Source organism: Pongo pygmaeus, chromosome 20 (genome assembly GCF_028885625.2).
Source record: "Pongo pygmaeus isolate AG05252 chromosome 20, NHGRI_mPonPyg2-v2.0_pri, whole genome shotgun sequence".
NCBI classification, from domain to species: Eukaryota; Metazoa; Chordata; class Mammalia; order Primates; family Hominidae; genus Pongo; species Pongo pygmaeus.
This window is the reverse complement of record NC_072393.2, coordinates 8306736-8326344: the sequence shown is the minus strand read 5'-3', so window position 1 is coordinate 8326344 and position 19609 is coordinate 8306736. Positions and strand designations below refer to the sequence as shown.

General features: G+C 54.4%; 3 protein-coding genes across 3 annotated transcripts; 2 read left to right on the top strand and 1 right to left on the bottom strand.

The window, feature by feature from the left end:
- Positions 1–29: 29 nt before the first annotated feature.
- Positions 30–1023, bottom strand: RPS28 (ribosomal protein S28). Its single transcript, XM_054466425.2, has 4 exons — positions 858–1023; positions 724–771; positions 335–473; positions 30–158 (listed from the first exon to the last, which is right to left on the bottom strand). Exons 1-3 carry the CDS (start codon positions 894–896, stop codon positions 351–353), a joined length of 210 nt encoding a protein of 69 aa, XP_054322400.1. The 5' UTR covers positions 897–1023; the 3' UTR covers positions 30–158; positions 335–350.
- NDUFA7 (NADH:ubiquinone oxidoreductase subunit A7) lies at positions 1018–11061 on the top strand. The gene is made up of 4 exons (XM_054466424.1): positions 1018–1119; positions 1521–1570; positions 5745–5894; positions 10831–11061. The coding sequence occupies exons 1-4, from the start codon at positions 1069–1071 to the stop codon at positions 10919–10921; spliced, it is 342 nt and encodes a 113-aa protein (XP_054322399.1). The 5' UTR covers positions 1018–1068; the 3' UTR covers positions 10922–11061.
- Positions 11062–11305: 244 nt separating this feature from the next.
- Positions 11306–19103, top strand: CD320 (CD320 molecule). The gene is made up of 6 exons (XM_054466422.2): positions 11306–11582; positions 12854–13117; positions 16102–16227; positions 17190–17423; positions 18304–18453; positions 18625–19103. The coding sequence occupies exons 1-6, from the start codon at positions 11321–11323 to the stop codon at positions 18765–18767; spliced, it is 1179 nt and encodes a 392-aa protein (XP_054322397.2). The 5' UTR covers positions 11306–11320; the 3' UTR covers positions 18768–19103.
- Positions 19104–19609: the final 506 nt, after the last annotated feature.

Genomic DNA, 19609 nt, shown 5'->3' with positions numbered 1-19609 from the left:
TAGTCGCATAACCCAGACAAGAACCCGAGTTAACTTGAAACACAAACGCTTTATTTAAAGGAGCATCTCAATTCCGTGTGGAGGGCAAAAAAACAAAAGGAGCAGATTGTGACAGACCATTCCCATCGGCCAAGTGGTCGAACCCAACATCCAAGACCCTGTAAACAGACCCAAACATGAGATGTTGAGAGGCCCTGCAGCAATTGGCAAACTCCCGCCTCCCTCTTGTCAGTCTCTGTAGACTCTGCCTCCCAAACCCTCTCACCCTGGGCTTAACAAAGCCTCCCTACCACCAACCAAAGGTCTATCAAAGGGGTGTCCTCTTTGTACCCACCAGCGAGCAGCCAAGCTCAGCGCAACCTCCGGGCTTCTCGCTCTGACTCCAAAAGGGTGAGCACGTCGCCCTCGCGCACGGGGCCTTTTACATTGCGGATGATGGATCGGCTCGTGTCGTCCATGAATTCCACGCGCACCTACGGGTCCCCACCGGGGAGTGGAGGAAGAAGTTAGGGCGGGCCGCGGAAAGGCACCGCGGAGTGGGAAGCAGATATGAATTTAGAGAACGTGTCGGGGCCAGAACACAGATCGTTAAAGGGAACCATCAGAACCCTGGGATGAAATGAGCATCGGCTCCCGGATTCCGGCTGGCAGGGTTAGGGCAGGGTAGGGGTCACATCAGGGTTTAGGTCCCCGGCAGTCGGCCAAATGCCCCCACCCGATTACCTGCGTGCACTGTCCCTGAGAGCCGGTCCTGCCCAGGACCTTGGTGACCTGGAGGAAAGAAGCTGGGTTCAGACCCGGCCCGTTTGGCTCCTCTGCTCCCTCCCCCTGGCCCCAAATTCGGGCCCCCACCTCACCCTGGCCAGCTTGATAGGCTGCACACGACTGGTGTCCATGATGGCGGCGCGGCGGCGGTCTGGCGGAGAGAAGTCACGTGCTTCGGGGAGAGACTTTATAGGACATTCTAGCCCCGCCCACTCCCGTCTCGCGATACCACGCCGCGTCTTTCCCAGCAGCCCCAGCGGTGGAGACGTCACCGGCTGCGCCCTTCAACATCGCGGACGGAAGATGGCGTCCGCCACCCGTCTCATCCAGCGGCTACGGAACTGGGCGTCCGGGGTGCGCGGGGCGGACAGGGCTGCACCATGGGGGGCTTCGGGCTTCGTGTGTCCTGGACCTGCTCCTGCTCCTCACCTCCCTCCTAAGCCGGGACCCTTCGCTCTCCCCCAATCTCCCTGGGAACCCCCAGCTCGTGACCCCTTCAACCCGGGACCCTCTCCTGGCCTGGGAACCACTCAGGCCTGGGATTTCCCCAGTCCCCGACCTTCTTAGCCTTGGATCTGTGGGCCCGGACTCTAGCTTTCCTCTTCACCTGCAGGACCCACATCCGTTTCCCCGAGTGTTCATCCCCTGCCTTCCCTTAAAATGTGCATCCCCGGGCCATCCCTGGTCCCTCGCCCTCTCCTTTCCTCTCTCCTGGGGTGCCTTGCAGGCCGACCTCCCCTCTCCTCTTCCCACAGCAAGACCTGCAGGCGAAGCTGCAGCTGCGCTACCAGGAGATCTCCAAGCGGTGAGCAGGCCCCGCTCGCTGCCCAGCCTCTGGCTCTGTCCTTTCTCCACCAAAAACAAAATCTGTGTTCCTTTAGACCCCTGAAACGCAGGGCTGACATCCTGCCACCAGTCCCCTGCCAGGCTGTGGAGGCAGAGGTTTGCCTTTAACCTTGCTGAACTCCGGAGGACAGCCCTCCTGAAACAGCGAGGCCGGGCGTGCATTCTGAGTTGGAATCAGGCTAGCTTTGCAGTGCTCAGCGTGGCCATGTTAGTCAGTGTTATCCCCAAGCTACAGATGAAAAAAGAGGTCCAGAGAAGCTAAATCATTTGCCTCAAGTCACTCAGAAGCTAAAAAGTGGCAGCGGGGACTTGAACCCAGAAGTGTCCTGATTTCAGACTCATTTATATTAAAATATTAGTTGATATTTACAAGCCCCTGTCATGTATGACCTCAGCCTTGGGTTTAACTTTGTGAACCAGGAAGGTTATCCACATTCTTTCATGGACGCCACATTCTAGGGAGAAGCATAGTAGGGCAACAAACACAGCAGGTAGTATTGTTCTGGAATGCTTTGAAGACAAAACAAAATAAGTGGAAGCTGGAGAGTGGCTACGTAAAGCCAGATGATTGGGAAAGATCTTTCTTTGGAAATTGACAGTTGAGTCCCCTGAATGATGGGAAGGACCCATTCAAAGAATAGTTATTGAAAAAACATTCTTGCCGGGCGCGGTGGCTCACGCTTGTGATCCCAGCACTTTGGGAGGCCGAGGCAGGTGGATCACGAGGTCAGGAGTTTGAGACCAGCCTGGCCAACACAGTGAAACATAGTAAAACCCCCTCTCTACTAAAAATACAAAAATTAGCCGGGCGTGGTGGCGCGCGCCGGTAGTCCTAGCTACTCGGGAGGTTGAGGCAGGAGAATCGCTTGAACACCGGAAGTGGATATTGCAGTGAGCTGAGATCGCACCACTGCACTCCAGCCTGGGTGACAGAACAAAACTCTGTCTCAAAAAAATAAAAAAAAAGAGAAAAAACATTCTGAGCAGAGGGAACAGGAAGGGCTAAGACTGTCAGGCTGGACAGAGCCTGAGTGCAAGGAGGCCAGTATGGATGGAACCCATTGAGGGAAAGGGATAATGGTATAATCTATGAAGTCAAAGGGGTAGGCAGAGGTAAGGCAGTCATTGAGGATTATAATGAAACGAAGAAAAATAGCATTAAAATAACGAAATTTATGTAAATGCCTATATGTTATGACTAATTCCAAATATTAGAAGTATCAAACTTTGTTTTCAACTTTTTTTTTTTTTTTGGAGACAGAGTTTTGCTCTTGTTGCCCAGACTGGAGTGCAATGGCACAATCTCAGCTCACTGCAATCTCCACCTCCCGGGTTCAAGCGATTCTCCTGCCTCAGCCTCCCAAGTAGCTGGGATTGCAGGCTTGTGCCACCACGCCCGGCTAATTTTTTGTATTTTTAGTAGAGACGGGGTTTCACCATGTTGGCCAGTCTGGTCTCGAACTCCTGACCTCGTAATCCGCCCGCCTCGGCCTCCCAAAGTGCTGGGATTACAGGCATGAGCCACTGCGCCCGGCTTGTTTTCAACTTTAACGTTAAGCTCTGGGGTACATTTGCAGTTTTGTTACAAAGGTAAACATGTGCCATGATAGTTTGCTGCAAAGATAAAGATCAACCTATCACTTAGGTATTAAGCCTAGCATCCATTAGCTATTCTTCCCGATGCTCTCTCCCCCCCACCCCCCGACCCCCCCAGTTGGTTTTCTATCAGGGTAGTTGTGGGCCAGTTGAGGAAATGGCTTTGTGAAAGTTTTGACTTTTTTAGGATGACGGCGCCCTCTAGTGACTCATGTGGATGTTTTATTGGTCTTTTTTTTTTTTTTGAGACGGAGTCTCACTCTGTCGCCAAGCTGGAGTGCAGTGGCGGATCTCGGATCACCGCAATCTCCGCCTCCCGGGTTCAAGCGATTCTCCTGCCTCAGCCTCCCGAGTAGCTGGGGCTACAGGCGCGCGCCACCACACCCAGCTAATTTTTGTATTTTTAGTAGTGACGGGGTTTCACCATGTTTGCCAGGATGGTCTGATCTCTTGACCTCGTGATCCGTCCGCCTCGGCCTTCCAAAGTGCTGGGATTACCGGCGTGAGCCACCGCGCCTGGCTTTTTTTTTTTTTTTTTTTTTTAAAGACTGGGTTTCTGTCACCCAGGCTGGAGTGCAGTGGCACAATCATAGCTCACTGCAGCCTCGAACTTCCAGGCCTAAGTGATCCTCCTGTTCCAGCCTCCCAAGTAGCTGGGAGTACAGGCACATGTTACCGTGCCTGGCTAATTTTTAAAATTTTTTATAGTGACAAGGTCTTACCATGTTGCCCAAGCTGGTCTTAAACTCCTGGCCTCTGGCTGGGCATGGTGGCTCATGTCTGTAATCCCAGCACTTTGGGAGGCCGAGGCAGGCGGATCACAAGGTCAGAAGTTTGAGACCAGCCTGACCAACATAGTGAAAACCCATCTCTACTAAAAATACAAAAATTAGCGGCATGGTGGCGCACACCTGTAGTCCCAGCTACTTGGGAGGCTGAGGCAGGAAAATCGCTTGAACCTGGGAGGCGGAGGTTGCAGTGAGCCGAGATTGCACCACTGCACTCTAGCCTGGGCGACAGAGCGAGACTCCATCTCAAAACAAAAAAACAAAAAAAACCCACTCCTGGCCTCAAGCAGTCCTTCCACCTTGGCCTCCCAAGGTATGAGCCACCACATCCAGCCTCCTTAAGCAAAGTCTTTCACATAATATATTGCTTTTAATATTAAACATTTTTTACTTTATGTTTCTTATTTTTAAAAAATACAGTGACTAACACTTGTTTTAAGAAAAAGGCCAGGAGTGGTGGCTCACGCCTGTAATCCCAGCACTTTGGGAGGCCGAGGTGAGAGGATAACTTAAGGCCAGGAATTTGACATCAACCTGGGCAACATAGCAGGACCCCCGACTCCACAAAAACAATAGAAAAATTGTTTTTAGCCAGATGTGGTAGTGTACGCCTGTAGTTCCAGCTACTTGAGAGGCTGAGGCAGGAGCATTGCTTGAGCCCAGGAGGTTGAGGCTGCAGTGAGCTGATCATATGATTGCATATATCACCCAGGCTGCAGTGCATATGATCACTGCCTTAGAAAAAAATTAAATTCTGGCGAAACAGTTCCCAGACAAAAAAGTGACTTAGAAACATGGCTAAGTGGAAACAGATCAATTTACGGTTTTTGCCGTCTTCTCTGCTCCCTCTCTCTGGAAAGCCCCTCTTTTGTTTTGAGCTTTTTTTTTGAGATGGAGTCTCACTCTGTTGCCCAGGCTGGAGTGTGGTGGTGCGATCTCAGCTCACTGCAACCTCTGCCTCCCACCACCATGCCTGGCTAATTTTGGTATTTTAGTAGAGATGGGGTTTGCAATGTTGGCCAGGCTGGTTTCGAACGCCTGACCTCAAGTGATCCACCCACCTCGGCCTCCCAAAGTGCTGAGATTACAGGCATGAGCCACCGTGCCCATCCTTGTTTTGAGCATTTCTTTTAAGACCTCAGGCTTCCAGGTAAATCCAGCCCAGGGTTTAGTTCAAGCCAAGACCGAGCTCTGTTCACCCCTCTCTGGGCTCCAGAGAGGAGTTGCCTGGCCACGTGGTGGCAGGAAATGCAGAGATCTGGACAGGCTCCAAGGCTAAGGCGTTCTTTGATTAATGGGCCTTGATCCTAGCAGGGTTCTCCAGAGACTTCCTGAGATAACAGGAAACGCAGGGCGTCCAGAGCCTGGCCTTAGGGGAAAAAGCCACTCAGAGTGGACAGAGTCAGGTGGGGCTGGCTGCCAAGCTCAGCCTTGGGGTCGGGGGCATGGAAATATGTCCTGGGCCTTGGGAGCCTCGGAAGGGTCCTCTGTACCCTCCACATTCGGGACAGGTGGGGTCCCTGGGGGTGGCATCTTCACATCCAGACCAGGGGCCACCATTTGCTTCTGGCCCCAGGACCCCTCCACAGGCATATGTCCCTGCCAGTGTACCAAGGGACACCCCCAGCCTGTGGCTTATCCCAGTGGCTGGCTGTAGATCCCACATTTTGTGACTGAGGTGACGGGCCCACAGCGGGGCCATGACAGTGACTGTCCCTTTGCTTCAGTGCTGATCTTTTTTCCCCTCAGAACTCAACCTCCTCCCAAGCTCCCTGTGGGTCCTAGCCACAAGCTCTCCAACAATTACTATTGCACTCGCGATGGCCGCCGGGAATCTGTGCCCCCTTCCATCATCATGTCCTCGCAGAAGGCACTGGTGTCAGGCAAGCCAGCGGAGAGGTGAGGATCTGCAGTGCTGCTCACCACAGCCCCCACGCCCCCTCCTGCAACCCACTCTGTCTCCCCAACTTGTGGAAAGGGTGCTTGTCAAGATCCTACTTAGTAAGCATCAGTTGCGTCAGGAACTGTGCCGCTGGGAGCTTTTTGTCCAAGAGCTCATTTACTCGTTTTTAGAGACAGAGTCTTGCTCTGTTGCCCAGGATGAAGTGCAATGGCGCAGTCATCACTCACTGCAGCCTTGAACGCCTGGGTTGAAGTAGTCCTTCCCTCCTTCCTTGGCCTCCCCAGTAGTTGGTGTTACAGATTAGTGCCACCATGCTGGGTCAATTTTTTTTTTTTTTTTTTTTTTTGAGACAGAGTCTCACTCTGTCGCCCAGGCTGGAGTGCAGTGGTGTGATCTCGGCTCACTGCAACCTCCGCCTCCTGGGTTCAAGCAATTCTCTGCCTCAGCCTCTCAAGTAGCTGGGATTACAAGTGCCCATCACCACGCCCGGCTAATTTTTGTATTTTCAGTAGAGGCGGGATTTCACCATCTTGGCCAGGCTGGTCTTGAACTGACCTTGTGATCCACCCGACTCGGCCTCCCAAAGTGCTAGGATTACAGGCGTGACCCACCTTGCCCAGCCTGTTTTTTTGTTGTTGTTGTTGTTGTTTTGAGACGGAGTCTCCCTGTGTCGCCCAGGCTGAAGGGGTGGGTTGCGCCTCCACACCTGTGGGTGTTCCTCGTTAGCTGGAATGAGAGACTTGGAAAAGAAAGAGACACAGACAAAGTATAGAGAAAGAAATCGGGTGACCAGGGGACCAGCGCTCAGCATACGGAGGATCCACCCAGCCTCTGAGTTCCCTTAGTATTTATTCATCATTACTGGGTGTGATGTGTGAGAGGGGGATGTGGCAGGATCATAGGATAATAGTAGAGAGAAGGTCAGCAGGTAAACACGTGAACAAAGGTCTCTGCATCATAAACAACGTAAAGAATTAAGTGCTGTGCTTTAGATATGTACACACGTAAACATCTCAATGCCTTAAGGAGCAGTATTGCTGCCCGCATGTCCCCTCTTCAGGCCTAAGGCGGTTTTCCCCTATCTCAGTAGATGGAATATACAATCGGGTTTTACACCGAGACATTCCATTGCCCAGGGACGAGCAGGAGACAGATGCCTTCCTCTTGTCTCAACTGCAACGGGGCGTTCCTTCCTCTTTTACTAATCCTCCTCAGCACAGACCCTTTACGGGTGTCGGGCTCGGGGACGGTCAGGTCTTTCCTTTCCCACGAGGCCATATCTCAGGCTATCACGTAGGGAGAAACCTTGGACAATACTTGGCTTTTTCCTAGGCAGGGGTCCCTGCGGCCTTCTGCGGTGTTTTGTGTCGCTGGGTACTTGAGATTAGGGAGAGGTGACGACTCTTAACGAGCATGCTGCCTTCAAGCATTTGTTTAACTCTTAACGAGCATGCTGCCTTCAAGCATTTGTTTAACAAAGCATATCTTGCACAGCCCTTAATCCATTTAACCCTGAGTTGACACAGCACATGTCTCAGGGAGCACAGGGTTGGGGGTAGGGTTACAGATTAAAATGAAGTCTCTTATATAAGTCTACTTTCTATACAGACACATTAACAGTCTGATTTCTCTTTCTTATCCCCACACCAGGCTGGAGTGCAGTGGTGCGATCTCGGCTCACTGCAAGCTCCATCTCCCAGGGGTTCACGCCATTCTCTTGCCTCAGCCTGCCTAGTAGCTAGGACTACAGGTGCCCACCACCACACATGGCTAAGTTTTTGTATTTTTAGTAGAGACGGGGTTTCACCGTGTTAGCCAGGATGGTCTCGATCTCCTGACCTCGTGATCCGCCTGCGTTGGCCTCCCAAAGTGCTGGGATTACAAGCGTGAGCCACCATGCCCGGCCTCCATGCTGGGTTAATTTTTAAATGTTTTGTAGAGATGGGGTCTTGCTTTGTTGCCTAGGCCGTTCTCAAACTCCTGGGCTCAAGCGATCCTCCTGCCTTGGCCTCCCGAGTAACTGGGACTACAAATGAGAGTCACCATGCTCAGCAAGAGCTCATTTAGTCCAACCCAGGGGAGGGTAGAAGTTAGCGCCTCAGCCAGGACTCAGCATCCTACAAAACAGATGAAGTTCCGGGGTCCCTCCAAGGGTCCTGTGAAAAGCTGAGACATTACTGTTTATATAATTATGAATTCTTATTTTATTTATTTATTTTGAGACAGTCTCACTCTTATTGCACAGGCTGGAGTGCAGTGGCGCGATTTCAGCTCACTGCAACCTCCACCTCCTAGGATCAAGCGATTCTCCTGCCTCAGCCTCCCAAGTAGCTGAGATTACAGGCACATGCCACCACGCCGGGCTAATTTTGTATTTTTAGTAGAGATGGGGTTTCACCATGTTGGTCAGCCTGGTGTTGAACTCCTGACCTCATGTGATCCTCTGGCCTCAGCCTCCCAAAGTGCTGGAAATACAGTTGTGAGCCACCGCGCCCGGCCATGTATTCTTCTCAGAGAGAGAACTGTATAAACCTTGGGCTCCTCTCAAAAAGTAGTTTGGTCCCTGGTTTCAGGTGTCTTCTCTTAATTAAATGGGGACTCTAATAGTATCTACTTCAGAAAGCTGTTACGAGGGTTAGTCCTCATAATTAATATTTGTAAACTCTTGGAGCCTGGCACAGAGTCAGTGTCCTGCCTACCTCCTAATAACTCCACCAGTTAAATGGTGATGGCCCCTCTTGCAGAAGAGGAAATCGAGGCTCACAGAAGCCAAGTGACTGGCCTGGGCCACACAGGCAGCAGTAAGCAGAAGCAGGATTTCAAACCAGTTTGCCTGGACTCCCGCTGGGGTCTGGGCTCTACAGCCAACTCACGGTGTGGGCAGTCCCTCAGCCTTCTTGAGCCTTGGTTTCTTCATTTATAAAATAGGGATGCTAGACTTGCAGTGTGCTGAGATCTGGGAGGTGATGAGGTCAGGCAGGGCCTGCTCTGTACTTAGAACTCTGTGAGGCTGGGCGCGGTGGCTCACGCCTGTAATCCCAGCACTTTGGGAGGCGGAGGCGGGCGGATCACCAGGTCAGGAGATCAAGACCATCGTGGCTAACATGTTGAACCCTCGTCTGTACTAAAAATACAAAAAATTAGCCAGGCGTGGTGGCGGGCGCCTGTAGTCCCAGCTATTCGGGAGGCTGAGGCAGGAGAATGGTGTGAACCCGGGAGGCGGAGCTTGCAGTGAGCTGAGATCGCGCCACTGCACTCCAGCCTGGGTGACAGAGTGAGACTCCATCTCAAAAAAAAAAAAAAAGAACTCTGAATAGGCCAGGCGCAGTGGTGTATGCCTGTAATCCCAGTGACTCGGGAAGCTGAGGTGTGAGGATTGCTTGAGTTCTAGACTTGTTTGAGTAACACAGACCCCGTCTCTATTAGAAATTTTTTAGGCTGGGCATGGTAGCTCACGCCTGTAATCCCAGCACTTTGGGAGGCCGAGGTGAGCGGATCACTAGGGGTCAGGAGATCGACACCAGCCTGGCCAACAGGGCGAAACCCTGCCTCTACTGAAATACAAAAGTTAGGGGCGCTGTGGCTCTCGCCTGTAATCCCAGCACTTTGGGAGGCCGAGGCAGGTGGATCGCTTGAGCCTAGAAGTTCAAGACCAGCCTGAGCAGCATGGGGAAACCCCATCTCTGCAAAAAATACAAAAATTAGCTGGGTGTGGTGGTGTGCACCCGTAGTCCCAGCTACTTGAAGGGCTGAGGCAGAAGGATCTCTTGAACGTGGGAGGTCGAGGAAGCTTCACTGAGCTGAGATTGTGCCACTGCACTCCAGCCTGGGTGACAAAGTGAGACCCTGTCTCATAAATAATAAACAAGAAAGAAAACACAAAAATTAGCCGGGAGTGATGGTACACACCTGTAATCCCAGTTACTTGGGAGGCTGAGGCAAGAGAATCACTCAAGCCTGGGAGGTGGAGGTTGCAGTGAACTGAGATTGTGCCACTGCACACCAGCCTGGGCGACAGAGCAAGAGTCTGTCTCAAAAAGAGGGAACTCAGTGGAGTGGTCCTTGTTGTCACCTTCTGATTCACTGGAGTCCAGCACCAGAGTGTGGCAAGATACCTTGTTCCCACACAGCCCCTTGCCATGCCCCCAGAGATGTGTGCATTTCCCAGGGAGGCCACTTCTGCCTTTTCCATTTCCTTGAGGCTCCTGGGAGGTCCTGTGCCTCCACCCCTGGGGCGCCTCCTCCATCACCCCACCCTCCTGCTTCATTTCTTGCTTAGGCTGTGAGGTATGTGAGCCCCACAGGCTCAGGTGGGTGGGGTGAGAGGGGAGGGTGCTCGTCCTGGACTTGCCGGCACAGGGTCTCCTGGGGGCTCCCTCTTGGCCAGCTCTGGGCCAGAGATGCGTTTCGCAGTTACCATTTGTGCATGGATTCTCAGCCCCACCAGCCTGAGTCTTCCTGAGGGCGGTGCCCCATCTTCCTGGCTCTGCACCCACACAGTAGCGCCTGCCATGCAGTTCTTGCCCAGTCCGAGGCAGGAAGAGCTGGAGGCCAGTGTCACCTGATCGCTTGGCCCTTTTGCCAGCATCCTGTTTTGAGGGGCAGCAGGAATGGGGGTGGGGGCCTTGTGTACGCTGGAGACCAAAAGTGGGAAGGGAGGAGCCCAGAACGGTGGGTTCTGGGCCTGGGGGCCACAGCAGGGGATTCATACAGGGCTCAGGGGAGAGAGGGGGCTTGCCAGCTCCCACCTGGCGTTGGCTGATCCTCTGAGGGGCCACGTTGGAGGGGTTGGCATTCTGGAACACCCTGCTGTCTGTCCTGCAGGTCCAGAAAGTCCCTGTGGGTGTGTTTGTCCTGGGGCAGCTGTGGGCTCCCTCATTTCTTTCCACACTGTTCTTTGGAAACCCTCACTGAAGTCTTTCCCTCCTCCAGCTCTGCTGTAGCAGCCACTGAGAAGAAGGCGGTGACTCCAGCTCCTCCCATAAAGAGGTGGGAGCTGTCCTCGGACCAACCTTACCTGTGACACTGCACCCTCAGGGCCACCCGACTACTTTGCCTCCTTGGATTCCCTCCAGGGAGAATGTAACCTAATTTATGACAAATACCTAGAGCTCGGGTATCACTTCTAGTTTTACTTTAAAAAATAAAAAAATAGAGTCTCAACATGTTTCCCAGGCTGATCTTGAACTCCTGGCCTCAAGCGATCCTCCTGCCTTGACCTCCCAAAGTGCTGGGATTACAGGCATGAGCCACCACACCTGGCCTGATTTTATTTTTATTTTTTAGACCTTCCCACTGAGGCCTCTGCTTGACCTTGGTCACCCTGCAGCTCAACGGGGAAGGCAGAGGACAGTGAGGGCTGCTCACAGGGAAGGCAGACCTAGGGCACATCAGGAAAGGCCTCCCTGAGCCAGAAACCATTATGCTGGGGCTGTGGGATGAGAATGAGTTAGCTCCGGAAGGAAGGCAGCTGGTTCCTGGGGAGGAGACAGAAATCTGCAAAGGGAGGGTGTCCAAGTCTGGCTGCAGGAGCCACCCAGTGACCCTACGCAGGGGAGTGTCATGGCTTCCCCAGGGCACAGCCCCGGACCCTTCAGCAGCTAAAAAAGATCAGCTGTGGACTAAGAGGGTGCTGAGACCGCCCTGCCCTCTGGAAGGTGAAAGGTCACGGCTGCAGGCAGCAGGTACAAGTGTCCCAGAGTGGGTCCTACAAAGGCTAACACCTTCCTGGAGAAGGTGGGATTCTGCTTGGGGCAAAAGGATGAATCGATTCAGAAAGGTCAGGAGGGAAGGAAAGACTAGGCAGGGTGTGCAGAGGCCACAAGGAGGGTAAGACCCTAGGCAAGGCATGCCACTGATGGCATCTGAACCAAGTTTTATGACCACGACTTTTTTTTTGGAGACGGAGTCTCTGTCACCCAGGCTGGAGTTCAATGATGTGGTCTCGGCTGACTGCAACCTCCGCCTCCCGGGTTCAAGCGATTCTCCCATCTCAGCCTCCCTAGTAGCTGGGACTACAGGAGCGTGTTACCACACCCGGCTAATTTTTGTATTTTTAGTAGCGACGAGAGTTGCACTATGTTGGCCAGGCTGGTTTAGAACTCCTGACCTCGTGATCCGCCTGCCTCGGCCTCCCAAAGTGCTGGGGTTACAGGCGTGAGCCACCACACCGGCCAACTTTTCTAAGGAATGGGGTCTCACTGTCACCCACGCTGGAGTGCAGCTCCAAGTGATTCTCCCACCTCAGCCTCCTGAGTAGCTGGGACTACAAATTAGAGCCACCATGCCCAGCTAATTTTGTTTTTTATTGAGGTGGGCGGGGACTTGCTGTGTTGCCCAGGCTGATCTCGAACTCCTGGGCTCAAGCGATCTGCTCGCCTCTGCTTCCCAAAGTGCTGGGATTACACACGTGACCCACCGCGCCCGGCCTTTATTATTAAATTTAATTAATTAATTGATTTCCTTTCCTTTTTTTCCCCCAAGGACCCCGACTCCGAGAATGGACGTTTCATTTATTCATTTACTCACCAAATGTTTACTAAGAGCCTACTATGAGTCAAGCACTATGTGTCAGGTCCTGAGAATAAAGCAGTGAGCAACAGAAGATCCCTGCCCTCCAGTAGCTAGCATTTTATGGGGACTCCGACAATAAACCAGAATAAGTAAATAAAATAAATTACCTGTCGGCGCCACAAAAGCAGTGGGATGAGGGAGGAAATGGGGCGTGCCTGAGGGGCGTGGCTGCCATATTAAAGAAGATCACGAGGCAGTAACATTTGCAGCAGTCCTCATGTGGAAGGGGAAATAATGCAAATGAACACCAACAAATTCCTTCCCATCCCCAGAAGTTTCTAACTTCAAGAGGGCTCCATATCTTTCAACTGATCTGGTCACTGGGGAAAGTGGGGACGGGCCTCTAATTCTCTTTTCCCTTCTATTCTGACATTTACGGTAGGCGTAGCCGCGGGCGCCGCAGAGCTCAGGGGCTTGGGCCCCGCCCCAACCCCGCGCGTGCGCGTGCGCAGGGATAAGAGAGCAGTCTGGACGGCGCGTGGCCGGCGCTGCTGCGGGGACAGCTTGACCGGCGGTTGGATGGCGCGGGTTGGAGCGTGGCGAACAGGGGCTCTGGGCCTGGCGCTGCTGCTGCTGCTCGGCCTCGGACTAGGCCTGGAGGCCGCCGCGACCCCGCTTTCCACCCCGACCTCTGCCCAGGCCGCAGGTGAGTGGCCCCCCGCAGCGCGGGCTCCCACCCCTCGCGAGGCTTCGCCCCGCCGCCGCGCTCCGACGACGCCTAGCCACTGGCTGCACCGCACGTCAGTTCATGACACTCCCCCAGCACGTGGACTTGGACTTCATCGCTTGTGGGAAGGAGCGCACTGGAGCTAGGAAGACCCCCATGCTGGGGGAGGGGAGGAGGGTGCCTCCACCTGCCTTTAACGGTTTTGCTCCGGCCCTGCACACCCCCTCCACACCTGCTGTGCTCTGTCATGCCCCATTGTCACCTCCAAGCCGCCCTTCATACCAGCGTGGTCAGGAAAGCTCTTAGCAGGCTCAGATTGTCCGACCGCTGATCACGCAGGGCGGGTCACCTGGTGCCTCTCGCACCTTTGCCTTCCAAACCCTCGCGCCCAGGCCTTGCGACCGTTCCGCGACCGTCCCTGCCCTCCCAGTCTCTCCTCCTTTGTCCTCCATCCTTAGAGAACGCGAGGTCTCTCCCCCCATGCTACTCCAGGCTCTCGCAGAGACTGGGGTCACAAGTTCAATATACCCCCATGGGCATGTTCGCCCTGGCCTAAGAGGTATTGGTGGCCAGTGAGGACGGGCTCCCTCTCTGATACCCCTAGAGGCAGCTGGAGGGTTGGAGTGGCCTCCCTGTGCACTCAGGCACTCCCAACTTCCAGCTCTGGGCTCAGGCTCACACTTTCCCAGCTCCCAGCTCCTTTGTTCATTCCGCACTTTCTAGGTCCCTGGACTCATCCCAAAGTCACTGACATTCACGCTAAATGTTCCTGGTTTTTTTTTTTTTTTTTTTTAAGGAGGCAGAGTTCACTATAACCAAGTACAAAAGTTTGTTTTTTTTTTTTTTTTTTTTTTTTTGAGTTTCCCTCTGTCGCCCTGGCTGGAGTGCAGTAGTGCAATCTTGGCTCACTGCACCCTCTGCCTCCCAGGTTTAAGCAATTCTCATGCCTCAGCCTCCCGAGTAGCTGGGACTACAGGCACCGTCACCACGCCCGGCTAATTTTTGTATTTTTAGTAGAGATGGGGTTTCACCATGTTGGCCAAGCTGGTCTCGAACTCCTGACCTCAAGTGTTCTGCCTGCCTCAGCCTCCCAAAATGCTGGGATTACAGGACAAAACTCTATACACAATCTCTTTTTTCTCAGGATGTTGAGGTAGGGATTCCCAACATACCCCATTAACAGGTGAGGAAACTGAGGCCAGGAGGGAAAGTCAGTGGTCACTCTAACTCCTGTCAGGCTTACACCCTATGAGGCGGGGACTGCTGTGCTCTACTGTCCACTTTGCAGAGGGACACACACTCCCGCAGTCCAGCGAAGGGAGGTCAGAGGTGTCAGGGCTGTGGAAGTCTGCGCCTGGGTGGAGAGCCACACCTGGAGGCTGCCAGATCCCCCGGGGGCAGGGAAGGAAGCAGGCACCGGTTTGTCCACAGCTCTTCCGGGATCCATAGAGCTCAGGGACCGTGTGGCAAGTAGGTGCAATTAGGCCTGAAGGCCGGGGAGGGGCTGGCAGTGGGGAGTGGGGGGTTGGAGGCTCATGGCTGGTGGGTAAATGTGGAAGAGGTTAAAGGCCTTGGCAGAGTGAAGCTAAGCCAGGGTGGCGGATTTGCCACCTCCCCTGGCCACACCCAGGAGGAAGCCTTAAAGGCCACTCCCTTCCTCTGTCCCTTGGCCCAGGTTCCAGGCCCCTCTGTGCCCCTCCAGGTCGGCAAACAGCTGAGCTTCCCTGCTTAGAATCTAGGACAGCCCGGATCTTCTCTGGACCCAGCTTGGACCCTTATGTGACCTGTGTCCACTTATAATCAGGCGCTGCCCTGGGTTTAGGCGGCCAGGTCACAGCCCTGACCTCCACGGACTGTCCAGTCTGTGGGTAGACAGGCATGACCAGGGCTTTAAGGACAGTTGTTAGACGTGGGAGGCAGTGCTTCCTAGGTCTCCGAGAGGGACATGAGAACCCTCCCAGGAAATCAGCTGAGATCTGAAAATTGAGGGGAAAACACAGGGTGTAGAGAGGAGAGAGGAAAGGGCAAGTCTCTGGTGTCCTGACGGACCTTGGGGCCTGGGGCTCTGGTGAGGAGCTGACACATTTAGGATGGGAAAAGTGATAGGTCTGGGAGGAATTCGGGAGGCGAGGCAACAGGACTTGGTGACTGAGCAGGTTTTCTACCCAGTGCCTCAGTTTCCCTTTTGCTACGCAGAGGAGATAGACCCTCCCTGCTAACCTGAGCCCGGGAGCCTGACCCAGGGCATGTGGAGAAATGGCCCATCCCCCAGTCTCTTTAACCACTGAGTTTGGAGGTCTCCCGGGTAGATCATCTTGCTATGAGGAGCCTGGTGAAGACGCTGGGATCAGCGAGACCTGAGTTCGAACCCCAACTCTGCCACCAGCTCTTTTTTTTTTTTTTTTTTTTGTGGCGATGGAGTCTTGCTCTGTTGCCCAGGCTGGAGTGCAGCGGTATGATTTCAGTTCATTGCAATCTCTATCTCCCAGGTTTAAGCGATTCTCATGCTTCAGCCTCCCGAGTAGCTGGCATTACAGGCGTGCACCACCACGCCCGGCTAATTTTTGTATTTTTAACAGAGACGGGGTTTCACCATGTAGGCCAGGCTGGTCTCGAACTCGTGACCTCAAGTGATCCACCTGCCTTGGCCTGCCAAAGTGTTGAGATTACAGGCATGAGCCACTGCACCCAGCCTCTGCCACCAGCTCTTTGGCCTCCTCTTAGTTCCTTTCTCTGTAACCTGGGGAGTGCAGTAGCACCTCCCCAGTGGGGCTCTTGAGCCCAGGAACTGCTACACTCTGAGCCCCATTCATACTAGGGGCTTAGTAACAAGCAGCCGCCAGTGTGGTTCCTACATCCCAGGACTTTGCCTGTCTCCTGCGGGTCACAGCCAGTGACTACTGTGCTCTTGGAGAAAGGTCCAGCCTCCAGCTTCTCAGGCTTCATTTGCATCCATCTCGCAGGCCCCAGCTCAGGCTCGTGCCCACCCACCAAGTTCCAGTGCCGCACCAGTGGCTTATGCGTGCCCTTCACCTGGCGCTGCGACAGGGACTTGGACTGCAGCGATGGCAGCGATGAGGAGGAGTGCAGTGAGTGGCCACGCCCCGGGGCGGGGCTTACATTGGGCAGGGCCTGAGGGTGGGATGTCAGGGGCCAGGCACGCGGTGGTGGAGCTTGTGGGAAAGGCAGGGCCACAGGGATGGGTGCGGCTTGGGTCTGTGGGTCATAAGAAGCGGGGTCTAAGATGGGCTTGGGCTGGGCGCAGTGGCTCATGCCTGTAATCCCAGCACTTTGGGAGGCTAGGGTGGGAGGATCGATCACTTGATCCTGGGAGGTTGATGCTGCAGTGAGCTAGGATTGTGCCAGTGCACTCCAGCCTGGGCGACAGAGTAAGACTCTCTCTCAGGAAAAAAAAGAAAAAGAAAAAAAAAAGAAAAATGAAAGAAAGGAAGGAAGAAAGAAAAGAAAAGGAAAGAGGGAGGGAGGAGGTAAGGGAGAGAGGGAGGGAGCCAGGTGCAGTGGCTCACACATGTAATCCCAGCACTTTGGGAGGCCAAGGCAGGCAGATCACTTGAGGTCAGGAGTTCGAGACCAGCCTGGCCAACAGAGTGAAACCCCATCTCTACTAAAAATACAAAAGTTAGCTGGACGTGATGGCAGTCCCCTGTAATCCCAGCTAGTCGGGAGGCTGAGGCAGGAGAATCACTTGACCCTGGGAGGCAGAGGTTTCAGTGAACAGAGATTGCGCCACTGCACTGCAGCCTGGGCGGCAGAGGGAGACCCCGTCTCAAAAAATAAATAAAAGAAAAAACAAATAGAATAAAGTGAGCTTGTAGGAAGGTAGAGCTAGTAGGGTCTCAGGGGAAGAGCTTGCAGGGAGGCCTGTCCTTACGAGGTGGAGTTAACAGTTGCAGGGGGCAGAGCCTTAGGAAGGCAGCATTTTTTGGGCTCAGCTGTTCTTAGAGGGAGGGGCTTGCAGGGGATGGAGTTGGAGGGAGTACCTGGGCCTTCTTGGGTGGGCATTTGGGACCTGACCAACCCTGTGCCCTAGGGATTGAGCCGTGTACCCAGAATGGGCAATGCCCACCGCCCCCTGGCCTCCCCTGCCCCTGCACCGGTGTCAGTGACTGCTCTGGGGGAACCGACAAGAAACCACGCAACTGCAGCCGCCTGGCCTGCCCAGCAGGCGAGCTCCGTTGCACGCTGAGCGATGACTGCATTCCACTCACGTGGCGCTGCGATGGCCACCCAGACTGTCCCGACTCCAGCGACGAGCTCGGCTGTGGTACGCACCTGCGGGGCTGGGCTGGACTCGTGGGTAGATGGGGACACCCGCTGCCTGCTGGGGCGTGGCCAGGCCGGGGGCGTGGACACATGCCTTTGCCCGTGCCTGCATCCCTGTAGGGGAGGCAAGACATCATCAGGGGCCGGGCCTGGTGGCTCACGCCTGTAATCCCAGCACTTTCGGAGGCTGAGGCGGGCGGATCATCTGAGGTCAGGATTTCGAGACCAGCCTGGCAAACATTGCGAAACCCCGTCTCTACTAAAAGTACAAAAAAATTAGCTGGGCATGGTGGCCCACACTTGTAATCCGAGCTACTCAGGAGGCTGAGTCAGGAGAATCGCTTGAACCTGGGAGGCGGAGGTTGCAGCGAGCTGAGATTGGGCCACTGCATACCAGTCTGGATGACAACAAAACTCTGTCTCAAAAAAATAAAAAAAAAGGCTGGGCACAGGGGCTCACGCCTATAATCCCAGCACTTTGGGAGGCCGAGGCGGGCGGATCACCTGAGGTGAGGTGTTCGAGACCAGTCTGGCCAACATGGCAAAATCCCATCTCTACTAAAAATACAAAAGTTAGCCAGGTGTGGTGGTACGCACCTGTAATCCCAGCTACTCGGGAGGCTAAGACAGGAGAATCGTTTGAACTCAGGAGGCAGAGGTTTCAGTGAGCCAATATTGCGCCACTGCACTCCAGCCTGGGTGACAGAGCCAGACTCCCTCTCCAAAAAAAAAAAAAGAAGAAAGACATAATTACGGGCAGCAGTCAGCTTCACCCAGCGTGGGTTGGTTGAGGATAAACCCCAAGGGCTCCCCTGGGCACCTGGCCCCCTCACGCCTTCAGTGCTTTCTCCTCAACTACTGAACGCCTGGGCTTTTTGCAGGAACCAACGAGATCCTCCCGGAAGGGGATGCCACAACCATGGGGCCCCCTGTGACCCTGGAGAGTGTCACCTCTGTTGGGAATGCCACATCCCCCTCTGCTGGAGACCAGTCTGGAAGCCCAGCTGCCTATGGGGTTATTGCAGCTGCTGGTAAGAGGGACTTACCCTCCCATGCTGGGGCCTTAACGCTCCGGGGATTCAGGGGAGGTAGGTGGGAAGGGATGAGCTGCAGAACTCCCATCCCCATGTGTATGGAGCTTGGTGGGTGTGGGGGCTCTTGCCTTCCTGCTCCTTACTCTTCTGTCCATCTGTTCCCCACAGCGGTGCTCAGTGCAAGCCTGGTCGCCGCCACCCTCCTCCTTTTGTCCTGGCTCCGAGCCCAGGAGCGCCTCCGCCCGCTGGGGTTACTGGTGGCCATGAAGGAGTCCCTGCTGCTGTCAGAACGGAAGACCTCGCTGCCCTGAGGACAAGCACTTGCCACCACCGTCACCCAGCCCTGGGCGCAGCCGGGCAGGAGGAGAGCAGTGATGCGGATGGGTACACAGGCACACCAGCCCTCAGAGACCTGAGCTCTTCTGGCCACGTAGAACCTCGAACCCGAGATCCTGCAGAAGTGGCCCTGGAGATTGAGGGTCCCTGGACACTCCCTATGGAGATCCGGGGAGCTAGGATGGGGAAACTGTCACAGCCAGAACCGAGGGGCTGGCCCCAGGCAGCTCCCAGCGGGTAGAATGACCCCATGCTTAAGACACTCCTGCTGCCCCGTCTGAGGGTGGCGATTAAAGTTGCTTCACATCCTCCGCCTGCCTCTGGGTCTCTGTCTCCCTTGGCCTGGGCAGCCTGGGGTCTCTGCTGCAGCTCTTCCTCCATGAGAGCCCAGCCCAGAGAAGGTGGGACATGGAGACCCAGCCCTGGGTGCAGCTACTGTGCTTCTTGCTTTTTGGGAGCAGGGGCAGCAGGACTGGGGTGGGGAGTCTGCGTTCACATCAGGATTCCTAGAAAAAGAGCAGAGCTTGGGCAGTGCCTTCCCATTCCCAGGTCTGGGGACCCCCACCCACTGTGGCTTCCTCCTCAGTACAGTGGAAGCCAGGTTTCCTGGGATGGTCTCAGACTCACCCTGTTTTAATTATTTTTTAATTATGTTTTTAGAGACTGTGTCTTGGCCGGGCACAGTGGCTCACACCTGTAATCCCAGCACTTTGGGAGGCCGAGAGGTGGGCAGATCACCTGAGGTCAGGAGTTCGAGACCAGCCTGGCCAACATGGTGAAACCCTGTCTCTACCAAAAATACAAAAAATTGGCTGGG

What these genes read in the sequence shown, in the direction of transcription:
- RPS28 (XM_054466425.2), bottom strand. Translation starts at nt 896, where the DNA reads ATGGACACCAGTCGTGTGCAGCCTATCAAGCTGGCCAGG. An exon ending in AGCCTATCAAGCTGGCCAGG is followed by an intron (nt 772 to 857) that starts GTGAGGTGGGGG and finishes TCTTTCCTCCAG; the next exon opens with GTCACCAAGGTCCTGGGCAG. An exon ending in CTCAGGGACAGTGCACGCAG is followed by an intron (nt 474 to 723) that starts GTAATCGGGTGG and finishes GGGGACCCGTAG; the next exon opens with GTGCGCGTGGAATTCATGGA.
- NDUFA7 (XM_054466424.1), top strand. Translation starts at nt 1,069, where the DNA reads ATGGCGTCCGCCACCCGTCTCATCCAGCGGCTACGGAACTGGGCGTCC. An exon ending in TACGGAACTGGGCGTCCGGG is followed by an intron (nt 1,120 to 1,520) that starts GTGCGCGGGGCG and finishes CTCTTCCCACAG; the next exon opens with CAAGACCTGCAGGCGAAGCT. An exon ending in TACCAGGAGATCTCCAAGCG is followed by an intron (nt 1,571 to 5,744) that starts GTGAGCAGGCCC and finishes TTTTCCCCTCAG; the next exon opens with AACTCAACCTCCTCCCAAGC.
- CD320 (XM_054466422.2), top strand. Translation starts at nt 11,321, where the DNA reads ATGCTGGGGCTGTGGGATGAGAATGAGTTAGCTCCGGAAGGAAGGCAG. An exon ending in GTCACGGCTGCAGGCAGCAG is followed by an intron (nt 11,583 to 12,853) that starts GTACAAGTGTCC and finishes CATTTACGGTAG; the next exon opens with GCGTAGCCGCGGGCGCCGCA. An exon ending in GACCTCTGCCCAGGCCGCAG is followed by an intron (nt 13,118 to 16,101) that starts GTGAGTGGCCCC and finishes TCCATCTCGCAG; the next exon opens with GCCCCAGCTCAGGCTCGTGC.